This window comes from Pygocentrus nattereri, chromosome 26 (assembly GCF_015220715.1).
Source record: "Pygocentrus nattereri isolate fPygNat1 chromosome 26, fPygNat1.pri, whole genome shotgun sequence".
NCBI lineage: Eukaryota > Metazoa > Chordata > Actinopteri > Characiformes > Serrasalmidae > Pygocentrus > Pygocentrus nattereri.
The window spans coordinates 4,510,743-4,525,000 of NC_051236.1; the positions used below are offsets into that span (position 1 = coordinate 4,510,743).

At 42.8% G+C, this 14,258-nt stretch overlaps 1 protein-coding gene across 1 annotated transcript in view; it reads left to right on the forward strand.

Moving 5' to 3' along the window:
* The first annotated feature begins 5,518 nt into the window (after positions 1-5,518).
* The window catches only part of oser1 (oxidative stress responsive serine-rich 1), a 9,361-nt gene continuing 621 nt past the window's right edge, over positions 5,519-14,258 (forward strand). The window contains exons 1-4 of the mRNA XM_017685184.2: positions 5,519-5,858; positions 8,101-8,211; positions 10,103-10,213; positions 13,655-14,258. The exon at positions 13,655-14,258 is cut by the window's right edge and continues 621 nt beyond it. Of these exons, the coding sequence (XP_017540673.1) occupies positions 8,126-8,211; positions 10,103-10,213; positions 13,655-14,258 (801 nt within the window). The 5' untranslated portion in view covers positions 5,519-5,858; positions 8,101-8,125. The remainder of the gene's footprint in view (positions 5,859-8,100; positions 8,212-10,102; positions 10,214-13,654) is intronic.

The following is a 14,258-nucleotide window of genomic DNA, read 5'->3' on the forward strand; positions in this document are numbered from 1 at the left end:
TCCCTCCTTAAAGGCTGAACGTTTTGGAGATACGAAGCTGATGTAGCTAATAAGCAACAGAAGTCTGTCACCCAAAATCCTTTTTCTTACACTTTCATGTCGTAGACTTATGTTACATTAGACTCGTAGCTCCACTACAAAACTAAATAAGCAACCTTCAGACATTAGGCATGTCTTGCTGAATAACTACATTCGGAGAAATGGGAACATTTTCTAAATTTCCGATTTTTGGTGAAGCGCTCCTTCAAATAGGCAGCAATTATAACTGTTTCAATGAGTCTTGAGCGCTGTGAGTTACACTGAACTACAATGAAATGTGCAAAAAAACTATTCCCAGTTTTTGTCTGTGTGTAAGTTGTGTTGATCAATGCTTAAGCAAAAACAAACAAACAAACAAACCAACAATAGTTTAAACAGGCTTGACTGGTCCTCAAATGAAGTCGACAGTCAACATTAGCAGCACTTATCAGCGTTTCTAAGCCTATCACTTCTCACTTGGGCCAAGATTGACAGGCCTGATATGACGGAGCTCGGCTGAGTGTTGACGTAGGATATGAAGACCAACCCTTTGAGGAAAACAAATGGAGGAGTGTTTACCCAGTAACCCAGAAATGAGCTCCTGTCATTCCGCGCTTTGTCCTCCGGGACTCATTCTTCCTTTCCGTTCGGTTCCATTATCAAGATGTTGTTACAGCTGAACATTATAAAAGTGCACAGAGTCTTGGAACGCACTTCGGAATAGCGCGTCTTAGGTGTGGAAATGATTTAACAATCAAAGGAGGATTGGCCTTCGGTTCCAGCGCAGTTTGACGGTGATTGGACACCATGTGTAGGCCTGTAAATCCAAGCAATAAACATTAATGCCCCCCCCCTCATCAAATTTCCACAAGAGGGCTGAAAAGTGATATTTTTAATGAGAACTGTGAAAATTCCCCTTCAACAGTGGCCCCTGTAGTCTCCCCATAAGCAGACGCAAAGGGGCATTTGGGGGCCAGAGCGAGCTATGAGAAGGCCGTCATTGTGTTCATGAATGGTCAACTGTATTGCCTACTGTGTGCCACGGCGTTTCTATAAATTGAGTGATGGCGGTCTACACAGCTTACGTTTGTTTGGACAGGACTGTAGATATTATACACAGTCTGCAGGAACCTCAGGAACCCAACAATGCGTCATTATCCGAGCCTGGCCTAGCGGACAGGCTTTTACACAAGAACCAAGCATTGACCAATAAAGACTTCGGCAGCAGCTGCTGTACATTCAGCTTTACCATCTGAGTTTGTGAAAAGTAATACTTCCAAAGCAGGTCTGGTTTCTTTAATCTCTGCTAATTGTGTCGGCCGTACTGTGATTTACACTAAAACACATCAGGCCTTGTTCTTGTCCTAAAATTGTAATAATGCACAAGAATGAAATTTAATAACATTAGGAATGCCTGTGGGGTGGGGGGTGGTGGGTGGAGGGGATATAAGGCTTGATTATGTCACGGAACAGAAAATCTTTTCAACGCATGGAACCTGTAGGAGCTCCTCTGTGGTGGTCTAGCAGGAAAACAGTGGATTTAAAGGAGGTGCTGTGGTGCCATCTGCTGGTGGATTCTTCATCCTGCACAACATTAGGAGTCAAGCAAAGATTAAAAGGAAATTCTTCTTTGCTTTTGTCAAAATTTCTACATAACTCAGTGGTTTGAGATGTAAACAGAGAGATTCAGAGTGACTACAGCACAGATATAGACATTTTACTTACCATCCAGAACCACCAGTGAACCTACACAAGTCTCCTGAGTTTATATGGAATGATGATGATAAGGTAAAAAAATACGTTTTCTAAGTTCTTTGTGGACTACATTGCCTCACTGCGGCCTGCACGTGTCCCTCCACCATGGATGCATATTTAAAATATGTTTTACACCAAAATCTTCTCAAAATACTGTCGTTATCCCTTGGAAAACTCAAATTTCAGGGACTTTTTTGGGTCAATTACAATTACAATTATAAAGTATTTACATGTGATGGTCATGACATGTAAGTACTAACAGAAATTTGATATCTTTATGAATTTGGGTCATTTCTGACCAAAGATTCACCCAGCGCTTGCTAAATTTTGTATTTATTAAATTACAGAGATCTTGAAAACGAGTGCAGGTGTAGAAATCTTTTCAGAAACTGTGAGTCCGGAGTGTCTGTGAGCTGAAAGAGCGATAATTTTGATGGTGATTCATTCTGTTGGCTATTATGAGTAAAAATAAACAATTATAAGGTGGACGTGGTCTTTTATTGATTCTCTGTCCTCTTGAATTCAGGCTCAGCGCTAAAACTCTGATTCACAGTAAGACAGGCTTTATTTTTAATTATAAATTGAGTAATTAAATTAATCCTGGTCCTAAGGGTTAAACAGTGTCACATCAGGCAGTGAATTCATAACCATTCCATGTTATAACTGTCTGTGAGGGAGCTTTTAGAGGTGGACGTTTGGTTCCTATCACCACCACCACGCCTCCAGGCTTTTATTCTACTGTTCTGTTTTAAAACATTTGGTTATGAAAAGGTACAAATACCAACTTTTCACCTGCAGAACCCGATTTAAGCTTCACAATCAGACCTTAGAACCACTGTAGAACCTCTGAGGGAACATTTACACTGTTTGTACCTTGATGAATGAAAAATGTACCTGAACAGAACCTTCATTTCTAATGGTGTAACGTCAAAAACGGTTGTTCTATTATAACAAGCTTGGTGCCATAACAATAGCAGAACCCTTTTTGATGCTGTATAGAACCATTTTCAAAAAGGTTCCTTATAGACAGTGTGTAAAACATTCCCTGGTATTTGGGGTGCCATGTTGGCTGCTAGCTCACTGGACATAGTGGCGCTGATGGTTCAGTTCAGTCTCTGCTCAAGTGCGGTTCTGCGATTCTCCTCACATTAACTGAGGTCTTCCTCATCTCCTCTTCTGTCTTCAGTGTGAGAAATGAGGAACAGTCACTGCTTATAATAGTCTTTCAAGAATCTAGGCAGTTCTTAGATTTACAAATATGCTGCATGATACTCTAAAGGTTTTCTGAGGTATCTCACACACAGTTACAGTTGCTAGGCTTTGAAGGACCAACTGGGTGAGCAATTCTGGTCCTGGGGATCTACAATCCCTGGAGAATTCAGATCTCACACACCTAGTTCTAGTTTTCCAATCCTCCCTGAAGGCCTTCATTACCTAGATCAAGTGTGTTAGACTAGAGTTGAAGCTAAAGTCTACAGGGTGGTAGATCTTCAGGACCAGGACTGAATATCAAGAATATCAAAGAAAGAAAACACGTTTTGTGGTTGCTTCTGAATTTGCATTTACAGCTTTATTTGTATTTGTTTAGTGTCTACTTTCTAAGTTCAGCTTCAGGAATGCCCCCCCAAACCCCGACCCTCTCAAATTTTGACATTCAAGGGGCCCAACAGGTGAACTAGGAAGTCCCTGACCCACCAGGACCCCCTGTATTTCACACCTTGTATACAGAACTATATACAACACATTCTCCATCAGTCTGGAGAACCAATTCACCATGCATTGTTTCTATACATGCTTAAAAAGGATGGATGTTCAAGGGTTCCTTAGTTCAAAAAATAATTCTATATAGAACCATAAACACTCAAAGAACCCTTTCCATGATTAAAGGGCTCTTTACACTGTGAAGGTGTTCTTCAGATTGATCCAAAGTGTGCTGTAGATGGTTCTATATAGAACCTTGTTGAAAAAGGTTCTTCTGTTGTTGCAGGCTTAACATCAAAACAACAGAACAGAGGTCACTAATAGGCGGACCGCGGTCCGAGTCCGGACCTAGACGCTGCCCTATTTGGACCTGGACCTGTAACCAATAAACTATGGAGGATTCATTCTTTTTGACTGGGTCGTCCTGTTTTAATCTGCATAACTTTTCTAGTCATTATGGTACCGGTTTAGCGGTCCGGGAGACTCACAGACCAATCGCATGCATTGTAAATATCACACATGACGCCAATCAGATCTGTGCATAACAATGAGCCCTGAGACTCGATTGAGTGACGCCACACAGGGGAGGTACGAGGAGAGAAACAGCAGTCAGAGAAGAAAGTGAGTCAGAGGGAAGTTATTCCACATGACGTGATCTAAAAAGAGAAAACTGACAGTAAATGTTGTTGAAATCTGACCGAACTGGACTTTATTTGATCTGATATTCAGCTGTCGACTGTATAAGATGTTGATATTCCTACTCGGCTACTTCAGTAAACAGCATATGGCACTGAATCATGATGCAGGTTAGACACTATGATGTTCTGGACCTTTTCTCTGTCTGGACCTTCTTGAATTGTAACTGAAGACCCATGCAATAGAAAAACCCTTTCTGATGCTATATGGAACCCTTTCCAAAAAGGTTCTTTATAGGACCATCTACAGCACATTCTCTATCCAACATCCCTTTAATCATGCAAAGGATTCTTTGAATATTCATGGTTATAAATAGAACCACTGTATTTACTAAAGAACCCTTGATGAGCCATCTGTTTTTCAGGGGTTAAACAGTGTGACATCAGGCAGTGAAATCATAACCATTCCATCTTATAGCGTTCTGTGAGGGAGCTTTGAGAGGCGGACGTCTGGTTCCTATCACCACCGCTGTGAACCATTCTGACTTGTTAAGCTCCTCTAAAACGGAGCACTTCTCAGGTTCTAACCAAGGATGTTACAGTGTTCAGAAGAATTACATGTACTCTTGGCACACAAATTAATAGTTATATAAACTTGACATGCATAATTAAACTCATCTATTTGGACAAAACAGCTCTGTCACCTCACAGCAAGGAGGCCCTGGGTTTGAGTCCCCGGCCGGGCGACCAGGGTCCCTCCCTGTGTGGAGTTTGCATGTTCTCCCCGTGTCTTCGTGGGTTTCCTCCGGGTTCTCCGGTTTCCTCCCACAGTCCAAAGCCAGGCTGGTTGGACATGCTAAATTGCCCCTAGTTGTGAGTGTGTGAGTGAAGGTCTATGTCTGTCTGTCTGTCTTCCCTGTGATGGACTGGCGACCTGTGCATGGTGTGTCCTACACGGAGGAAAAACACCCAATATCAGCTGGGATAGGCTCCAGCATCCCCCGCGACCCAGAAGGAGAAGCGGCTTAGAAGATGTGTGTGTGTGTGTGTGTGTGTGTGTGTGTGTGTGTGTGTGTGTGTGTGTGTGTTTCTGTAATTACATTATATTTATTTTGGACTGGCTCATCAGACTGATGGTTGAATGTGTTCTGTATGCACTCTAAGAAACAAAGGCACTAAACTATCACTGGGGTGGGACTGTAATCATCCAAAGGGTTCTAGATAGAACTGTTGCCTTTACCAAACAGCCCTTGAAGAACCACACCTGTTTTTCAAGTGTGCAAGCTACAACGCTAATCTGGCCTGTTCTCTTCCCCGGGGAATCACATGACATCTGCGACCACAGGCCGAAATGCCCCGAATGAACTGGAAGTTTCGGTTGCGTCACTGCGGTGTGACGAACGCGCACGCTGCGCTCTACGTCACCGCAGTGTGCGCTGCTGCAGAGTCACTGTGAGGGTCTGAGTGTAAACAGCAGCGGGAGGAGGAGAGTCCGCCGCTAAAGCGCTTTGTTGTGGAGCGACAGATGGAGTTATAGACATTTTGTAGAGAAGCCTGTGCTTGTGTTGAGACGCAGCGTTAGTGCGGGTAGCTCTGCCCAGTTTCAGCGCAGTTGGGCGGGTTTAACACGGTAAACAGCCACGCTGAGCGTAGCTTAGCGTTAGCTTAGCGGTAGCTTTACCCGCGATAGGCCTTGCTGTATGCCCGGACTTCAGCTGGATCTTACGGGCTGGCTGGAGCCCTTGAGCCGTGAGTGTTTTGCATCTACTTTCCAAACAAACACGGAGGAAAAACACGAAACTGACGCGTTCGAATTTTCCCGTTCCACCTTAAATGGTGCAGCAGTTACATACTGGCGCCTCGGCTCCAGCGTGCCACTGCGGCACCATTTAAGGTGGAACGGAAAATTCGAAGAAGCTGGTTAACAGACATCTGATGTTTGGTAGTGTTTATACACAACTAATGTGTATCCACGACAAATATAGCCTGGGTTGCCAACTCCAAGGGGAATTCCACCAGTTTTTCAAAATTTCTAGTTAGTTAAATTGAGATGAGAACAGTCCTTCAGAGTGGTTTGGTGTGAAATGCTTCACTGTAGAGATTTCCAGTGGTGGTGGTGGTAGGTACCGCGGTTCACCACGACTGTAACACAAATGGACATTTTATTTTACTATCCAGAACCACCAGAGAACCTACGCGTGTCTTCTGAACGTTTATACGTAATGTTGATGATGGTAAAGCAGTGCTAGATCTGAAAAGGTCTGTTTTGCCACACTGCCTTTTATGTACCTCCACAATACAAATGGATTAAAATAAATAATAAAAACATTTTGAAAGACAAATTTATCAGAAGACAGTAGCATATGTCTCTAGTCATTTTATGTAATATCTTTCTGTGAGGGAGCTTTTAGAGGTGGACGGGTTGTATCACCACCACTGTGACCTAATCTGACCTGGCAAGTTTCTCTAGAACGGAGCATTTCACACCAAACTACTTGGAATGACTTGGTTCACATCTCAGCTGTTTAATTATGCAGAACTTTAAACTGTTTAAATCACATTTTGTTAGAAAAGTAATTATCACCTTATTTCAGTTACTGCTTGGCTGTTTTCCAGCACTAGCAGTGGAGGTCCTAAATTCCAGTCCTGGATGTTCCTAGCAATGCTGAGATTTCTTGTTTTCCCAATTTTCCCAAATTCATCCACCGGGTTCACTGGAGGGAAGTGTTTTCGAACAGAGGTACCTGACTCCCATCCTGAGGACCCTCTGCTCTGCACAGTTTCAAGCCTTGCAAGTGACCTTGTACAGTTCATCAGACTGTTATTAAGCTTTTAAAGAGTTACTGCTCATACTGGTTAGTCAGTAGCGTGCAGTGAGTGAGCAACATGAATGTGTCCACTACCTCAAAGATTCTCGTATTCGTAGTCCACTACTTAAAGATTCTCTGCATGCAGTATACAGCGAATTATTCAGTGAACAGCATATACTCAGTATGCGGTGTACCTACTCAGTATGCGGTGTACCTACTCAGTATTCAGTGAACAGCATATACTCAGTATACGGTGTATATACTCAGTATATGGTGTATATACTCAGTATGCAGTGTATATACTCAGTATACGGTGTATATACTCAGTATTCAGTGAACAGCATAAACTCAGTATATGGTGTATATACTCAGTATACGGTGAACAGCATATACTCAGGATACGGTGAACAGCATATACTCAGGATACGGTGAACAGCATATACTCAGGATACGGTGAACAGCATATACTCAGGATACGGTGAACAGCATATACTCAGGATACTGTGTATATACTCAGTATTCAGTTTACAGCATATACTCAGTATACGGTGTATATACTCAGTATTCAGTTTACAGCATATACTCAGTATACGGTATATACTCAGTATTTGCAGTGTATGCTCAGTATTGGGTTTGCAGTTATGCTCTGTATTGAGTTTACAAAATATATACTGGCAATGTGCATCATTGACCATTATTATGTATCTAATCTAACCGCATTGTTTGAACACTAAACAATCAGCACCAAGTCAACGCCTCAGTCAAACACTTCTCTCAGCTTCAGCATCACTAGTAAGCTGTGCAACAACATGATTATAGTCATAATTTTCCATCCTTTGAGTTTTGTTCAGCGTATCGTCTGAATACCCAGTTGTGAACCCAGTATAGCTATTTGAATTGCGTCGTGGGCTGAATGTACTGTTTCATCTCCGCAGTGCACAGCATACTGTCTTGATCACTGCGCGTGTATCCAGGACTGGAGTTGAGAACTCTTTTCATTTTTACAGCAGATAAACCACTAAACTAGTTGCCCTGCTCTGTACACCTGGGTTTCACCAGAACCTGGAGTGAACTTGCAGTACACAGTCAGTGGTTTGCCTACCGTAACACAGTGTCTGTACAAATATACGGCTTTATTACACGTTGCTCTGGTCAGTTATACCTTTTGACTTTTTCTGCAGTTCTGAGGCTGTGAAAGGCACTACCATGGCCACTGTGAAGACGGGAGGAAAGGAGTGCGAAGAGGAGACATTGCAGACTGCCTTTAAGAAGCTGCGCGTGGATGCTGAGAGGTCTGTTAAATTTTGGTTATGTTGCTTATTAATGGCACTTTTTTGACAATAAATAAAAGCAAAGTCAATATCACAATGAAGCAAGTACATCTCTTTACTCAGCTTAAGGATTCCAGATAAGATATTAGTCTTCATAACAGATGACTATGAGTAGTACGACTAAACTGGTAGGAAATTTCCCTGATTTTTTTTATAGCTGAAGTGAAGAAGACCACCAGTCTCTACATAAATCGATCATAAATCAATCATTTGGATGTAAACATGGTCATTCAGAGTGGTTTGACGTGAAATGGTTAATTGTAGAAAAGCTGTTCTTTACAGTGGTGGTGTTCATGGATTTAAAACAAATTTCAGACAAAACGTATGGAAAAACTATTGTAAAACAATGTCTCAGACTTCAGGCATCATTTTCGTAACCAGTTTATGTAATAAAACTTCGTGAAGGAGGTTTTAGTTCACACTCCTGGGGCCGAATTACAGAAACTTTCTATCTTTTTGCCTTAAGATCTGACGGGTCAAGATAATTTTTCACAAATTCGTATTACAGAAGCAAATCTTATCTTGATTTAGGAATCACGTCTTATCTGAAGTTGAGAAACCTTAAACTAGTTAGCCAGACAGCTAACGTTAACTACCGTTACTGATCTAAAAAGGTCAGACCAAACTGAAGAGCTAAAAACTTGAAGTTAATAATGTTGTCAGCGCCCCCTGCTGTTTATCAGAGCATCGCCGCTCCACAGTTTCAGTCTCCATTTCCCAAGCGCTTTAGCCGAGCGCGCTGACATTACTCCTCCTAATAAACGGACACACGTTCAGCTCCGTCTCCTCATTATTCACCACCATCACTGTAATACTTCGTCAACAGTAACATACGAAGTTAATGAGAGGGATGGTGGAGATCATGTCTTCAGCGTCTGGGATTTTAAAACGCTGTTAGAAAAGAAAAAGAAACCCTCACAAGTCAAAGCACCATTTTCAGTGTAGATAAATGTAGCGTCATTATGCTGGTTATAGTGAACTGCATGAAACTATAAAAACAGACGGTTAAAATTGAAGGTAAGACACTCTGGGGTTGTTTTAAAGTTAGGATAAAATTTAGGAGCTTCTGTCTAGTTAGGATGTTCCTGTAATACGGTTTTCTCATCTGGAGTTATGATAACATTCTGAGGTTAAGACCTGTTGTTCTGTAACAGCTTCTGTCCTAAGTTCAGTCCTAACTGAAGTCCTCATGGTGACTAAGCAGATAAGACTTCAGACTTAAGAAGTTTCTGTAATATAGCCCCTGGTTCCCATCACCACCACTGTGTTCTGACTTGGTAAGTTTCAGAGCGTTTCACACCAAACGACTCTGAATGACTCTGTTTACATCTTAACCCTTTAATTCTGCAGAATTTTTGAACAATGGGTGGAGTTCCACCTTAATAATCACAGCACACAGGGGGAAAATCCTTATGAACATGAAGGTGAATGGTTTATTCAGATGACTTAGCAGGCAAACATTTGGAAGAATAGTTTAACCAGAAAAGGAAAATCAGTCGAAGTCATTTTTTTTAGTTTCCTAGGAATTTTGTTGTTTAAAAACAATATTTTTCTTGGTTTTCTTGAGATGAGCCCACAGCTTACTTCCACTCTGGGCTCGGTGAAGTTCTCTAGAAGTTGTGCCATAATAAACAATGCAAGGGTGGTAGTTGGCATGATAATCCAGGAATTCCATTCCATAGTGCGCTATTTCAGGCAGCAGTAATAGACTAATGCCTTGGCTCTGGCTCAAGAAAAATATTGTGGTTGTGCTGTTTGTTTTGGATAACTGTGTGGTGAGATGGCTTGTGTAGAACAAGAGAAAATGTGCCAGCAAGGATGTTATGGTCATTGTACATGTGTATCTCGCTAGCTCTGCAACCGCAGTGCATGTCTGCGAGGCCTTGGCATCCAGAGCAGGAGCTCGAGTCAGCGCAGATGGAGCCAAACCCAAGATTACTTCCCCGAAAGAGAACTGGCTCGGGTAAGAGGCAATCATTTTTATACTTCGTTGTTTTTGTTGGCTCTCATTTAGTCCCACACAATAATTCAAATGTTAATTGTTGTCATAGTAATGGTCATCATTAATAGGCTTGTCTTAACAATAATATAAAGAATTGCACAATTTCTTATATCTAAAGTTTGTCCAGCTTTAGAGGTACTATTTTACATTATTGCTGGTAGGCCTGTGCTGGTAACTAGTGAAAAAATGACCATTTGGGGGGCACGCATTTTTTTTATGTTGTTGTGTGCATATTATTATTATTTTTTTTATTTCCACAGAGGTTGTTTAACATACAACCCAAAAAATATAAAGCATGTGTGTATATACACCGATCAGGCATAACGTTCTGACCACCTCCTTGTTTCTGCGCTCTTTGTCCACTTTATCAGCTCCACTTACTGTATAGCTGGTCTTTGTAGTTCTACAGTTACAGACTGTAGTCCATCTGTTTCTCTGATACTCTGTTACCCTGTTCTTCAGTGGTCAGGACCCCCATGGACCCTCACAGAGCAGGTACTATTTGGGTGGTGGATCATTCTCAGCACTAACTGGCAAGAATGTTTTGGGTGTTTGTCTGGTCAGAGGAAGGAAGACAAGGAAAATTGGTGGTGGAATGAGGAAGTCCAGGAGAGTATTCAGAAGAAGAAGGCAGCTAAGACAAAGTGGGATAACCAGAGAGATGAAGGAAGTAGGCAGGAGTTCTGTGAGGCTAGTCGCATAGCGAAAAAAATGGTGGCAAAGGCTCAGGCCTATGATGAGCTGTATGAGAGGCTGGACAGTAAAGAAGGAGTAAAGGACTTGTATCGTTTGGCTAAACAGAGAGATAGAGCTGGAAAGGATGTACAGCAGGTTAAGCTGATAATGGATAGAGAGGGAAATGTACTAGTGAGTGAACAGAGAGTGTTGAGTAGATGGAAGGAGGACTTTGAAGAACTAATGAATGAGGAAAACGAGAGAGAGAGGAGGACAGCGGGGGGAGAGATAGTGGATCAGGAAGTGCAGAGAATTAGTAAGGTGGAAGTGAGGGCAGCTTTAAAAAGGATGAAGAATGGAAAGGCAGTTGGTCCAGATGACATACCTGTGGAGGTATGGAGATGTTTAGGAGAGAAGGCAGTGGACTTTTTAACCAGGTTGTTTAACAAAACCCTGGAGAGTGAGATGATGCCTGATGAGTGGAGAAGCAGTGAACTGGTCCCCATTTTTAAGAACAAGGGTGATGTGCAGAGCTGCAGTAACTACAGAGGTATAAAGTTGATGAGCCACACCATGAAGGTATGGGAAAGAGTTGTTGAAGCAAGGCTAAGGCGAGAGGTCCAGATCAGTGAGCAGCAGTTTGGTTTCATGAGCACCACAGATACAATTTTTGCGATGAGAGTGTTGGTAGAGAAGTACAGAGAAGGTCAGAAGGAGCTACATTGTGTCTTTGTGGATCTAGAGAAGGCAGATGATAGGGTGCCAAGAGAGGAACTGTGGTACTGTATGAGGAAGTCAGGTGTAGCTGAAAAGTATGTTAGGGTGGTGCAGGACATGTATGAGGATAGTGAGCCAGTGGTGAGGTGTGCAGTTGGAGTGACAAATGGTTTCAAGGTGAAGGTGGGGTTACATCAGGGATCAGCTTTGAGCCCCTTCTTGTTTGCAATGGTGATGGACAGGTTGACAGATGAGGTCAGGCAGGAGGCTCCATGGACCATGATGTTTGCAGATGACATTGTAATCTGTGGTGGGAGTAGAGAGCAGGTGTAAGAGAATCTGGAGAGGTGGAGGTTTGCACTGTAGAGGAGAGGAATGAAGGTCAGTAGAGACAAGACGGAATACATGTGTGTGAATGAGAGGGAGGCAGGTGGAAAGGTGAAGATTCAAGGAGTAGAGGTAGTAAAGGTGGACGACTTCAAATATCTTGGGTCAACCATCCAGAGCAATGGACAGTGTAGAAAAGAGGTGAAGAAGAGGGTGCAGGCAGGATGGAGTGGGTGGAGATGGGTGTCAGGGCTGATGTGTGACAGAAGGATAGCAGCAAGAGTGAAAGGGAAGGTTTACAAGACAGCAGTGCGTCCTGCTATGATGTCTGGTTTGGAGACTGTGGCTCTGTCTAAAAGACAGGAGGCTGAGCTGGAGGTGGCGGAGATGAAGATGCTGAGATTTTCGTTGGGAGTGACAAGGATGGACAAGATTAGAAATGAGCAGATCAGAGGGACAGAGAAGGTGGAGCAGTTTGGAGATAAAGCCAGAGAGTCCAGATTGAGATTGTTTGGACATGTGTTGAGGAGGAATAGTGGATATATTGGGCAAAGAATGTTGGAGATGGAGCTGCTGGGCAGAAGGAGAAGAGGTAGACCTCAGAGAAGGTTTATGGATGTAGTGAAGGTGGACATGGAGATGGTTGGTGTGAAAGTAGAGGAGGCAGTGGATAGGGCAAGATGGAGGCAGATGATCCGCTGTGGCGACCCCTAAAGGGAGCAGCCGAAAGAAGAACAAGATCATTCTCAGCACTGCTGTAACACTGATGTGGTGGTGTGTTAGTGTGTGTTGTGCTGGTATGAGTGGATCAGACACAGTATGCAGAGAAGGGGGTAACAAAGTATCAGAGAAACAGATGGACTACAGTCTGTAATTATAGAACTACAAAGTGCAGCTATACAGTAAGTGGAGCGTAGAAACAAGGAGGTGGTCTTAATGTTATGCCTGATCGGAGTACATTTGTTTTTATTTGATGAATTTAACACAAGTTTATATTTTAGGTTTAGGTCATGTTAAAGTTAAAAAAAATAGAAATCTTGAAATAAATTGTGCTCAGAATTGACTTGGGTTGTTTTTAGAGATAATTTATTAACTAATTTCAACTGTAAGACGTAAAACCTTTGTGTACGACTGTATAATAATTGTATTGGTACTTTTGAGACACACTCCCGAACTCTGAAGTGGACTTTGTGGTAATATATACGTATTTAAAAAGCTGAGGTTGTGTTGTTGTTTATCTTTATTACAATGGCTATGAAATTATGTTGGTACCAAAGAACAGAGTTGTGAACTTTACCCTTCAAGGTTGCTAACATAGCTTATCCTGTTACTCTCGTCTGAGGCTCTGTGTGAATTATTTATTTATTTATTTTATTTATTTATTTATTTTTTCCTATGAAACCTGATGCTATGGTCTGATTATGTCCTAAAATGTGCACCATAACATACAGGCAGCTTTTTATAGGCATGATATCGGCCTGTAGCACTGAACGTATTCAACCAGCTCTGCTCGACAGCCGCAATTACAGAGTGAGCTCATCTGTTGAGTGCAGTGGTATTAATATGGACACCCAACATTTTATGTGCACATGTTTGACTACTGATGTCTTCCTATGAGTTAAATGTAATGATCAGTTTGATGCCCATTAACTACTGCCTGGCCTTATTTTTCATCCAATATAGATGTACACGGAAGTCCTCCAGAGGATTAGTGAGAAGCCAGAGACGGAGAAGATCCAAGTCCCCCATCCTTCACCCTCCGAAATTCACTTACTGTAGCTCCAAAATGCCCAATCCTCCTTGCCACCTTAAACACAAGAGCCCTCCAGAGCCAGAAGACCCCAGTGCCTCTCTGGTTATTCCAGCTAAGAAGGAGCTTTTATCTTCTGGTCCCTGTTCACCTGTTTTTGGCGTTGTTGGCTATGAAACCCATCTCCCGGTTGCTTTGGAGAGCCCCAGCTCCCCTCTGCTCCACACCAGAACCCCGTCAGACGATGAGAGCAGCTCTGAAAGTGGACCATGCCCAGGAAAAGAAAGTTCTCATGCTCCTTCAGAGGAACCCGGCGCTGCAGCTGCAGCTGCAGCTCCAGCGACCGCTCCGTCTGACTTTAAGTCCCTGTGCAAGCTTCAGGAGAGCGCTCAGTGCTCGTGCGGCCAGAGAGAGTGCCAGTGCTCCGGGTGGCAGGGCGTGGAAGTCTACTCGTTCACAGGCCTCCGCGAGGTCATCTCCGAGTGCGAGAGAAAGCTGCCCAGCCCTCCGGACGCGGCTCAGAACTCCAGAACTCAG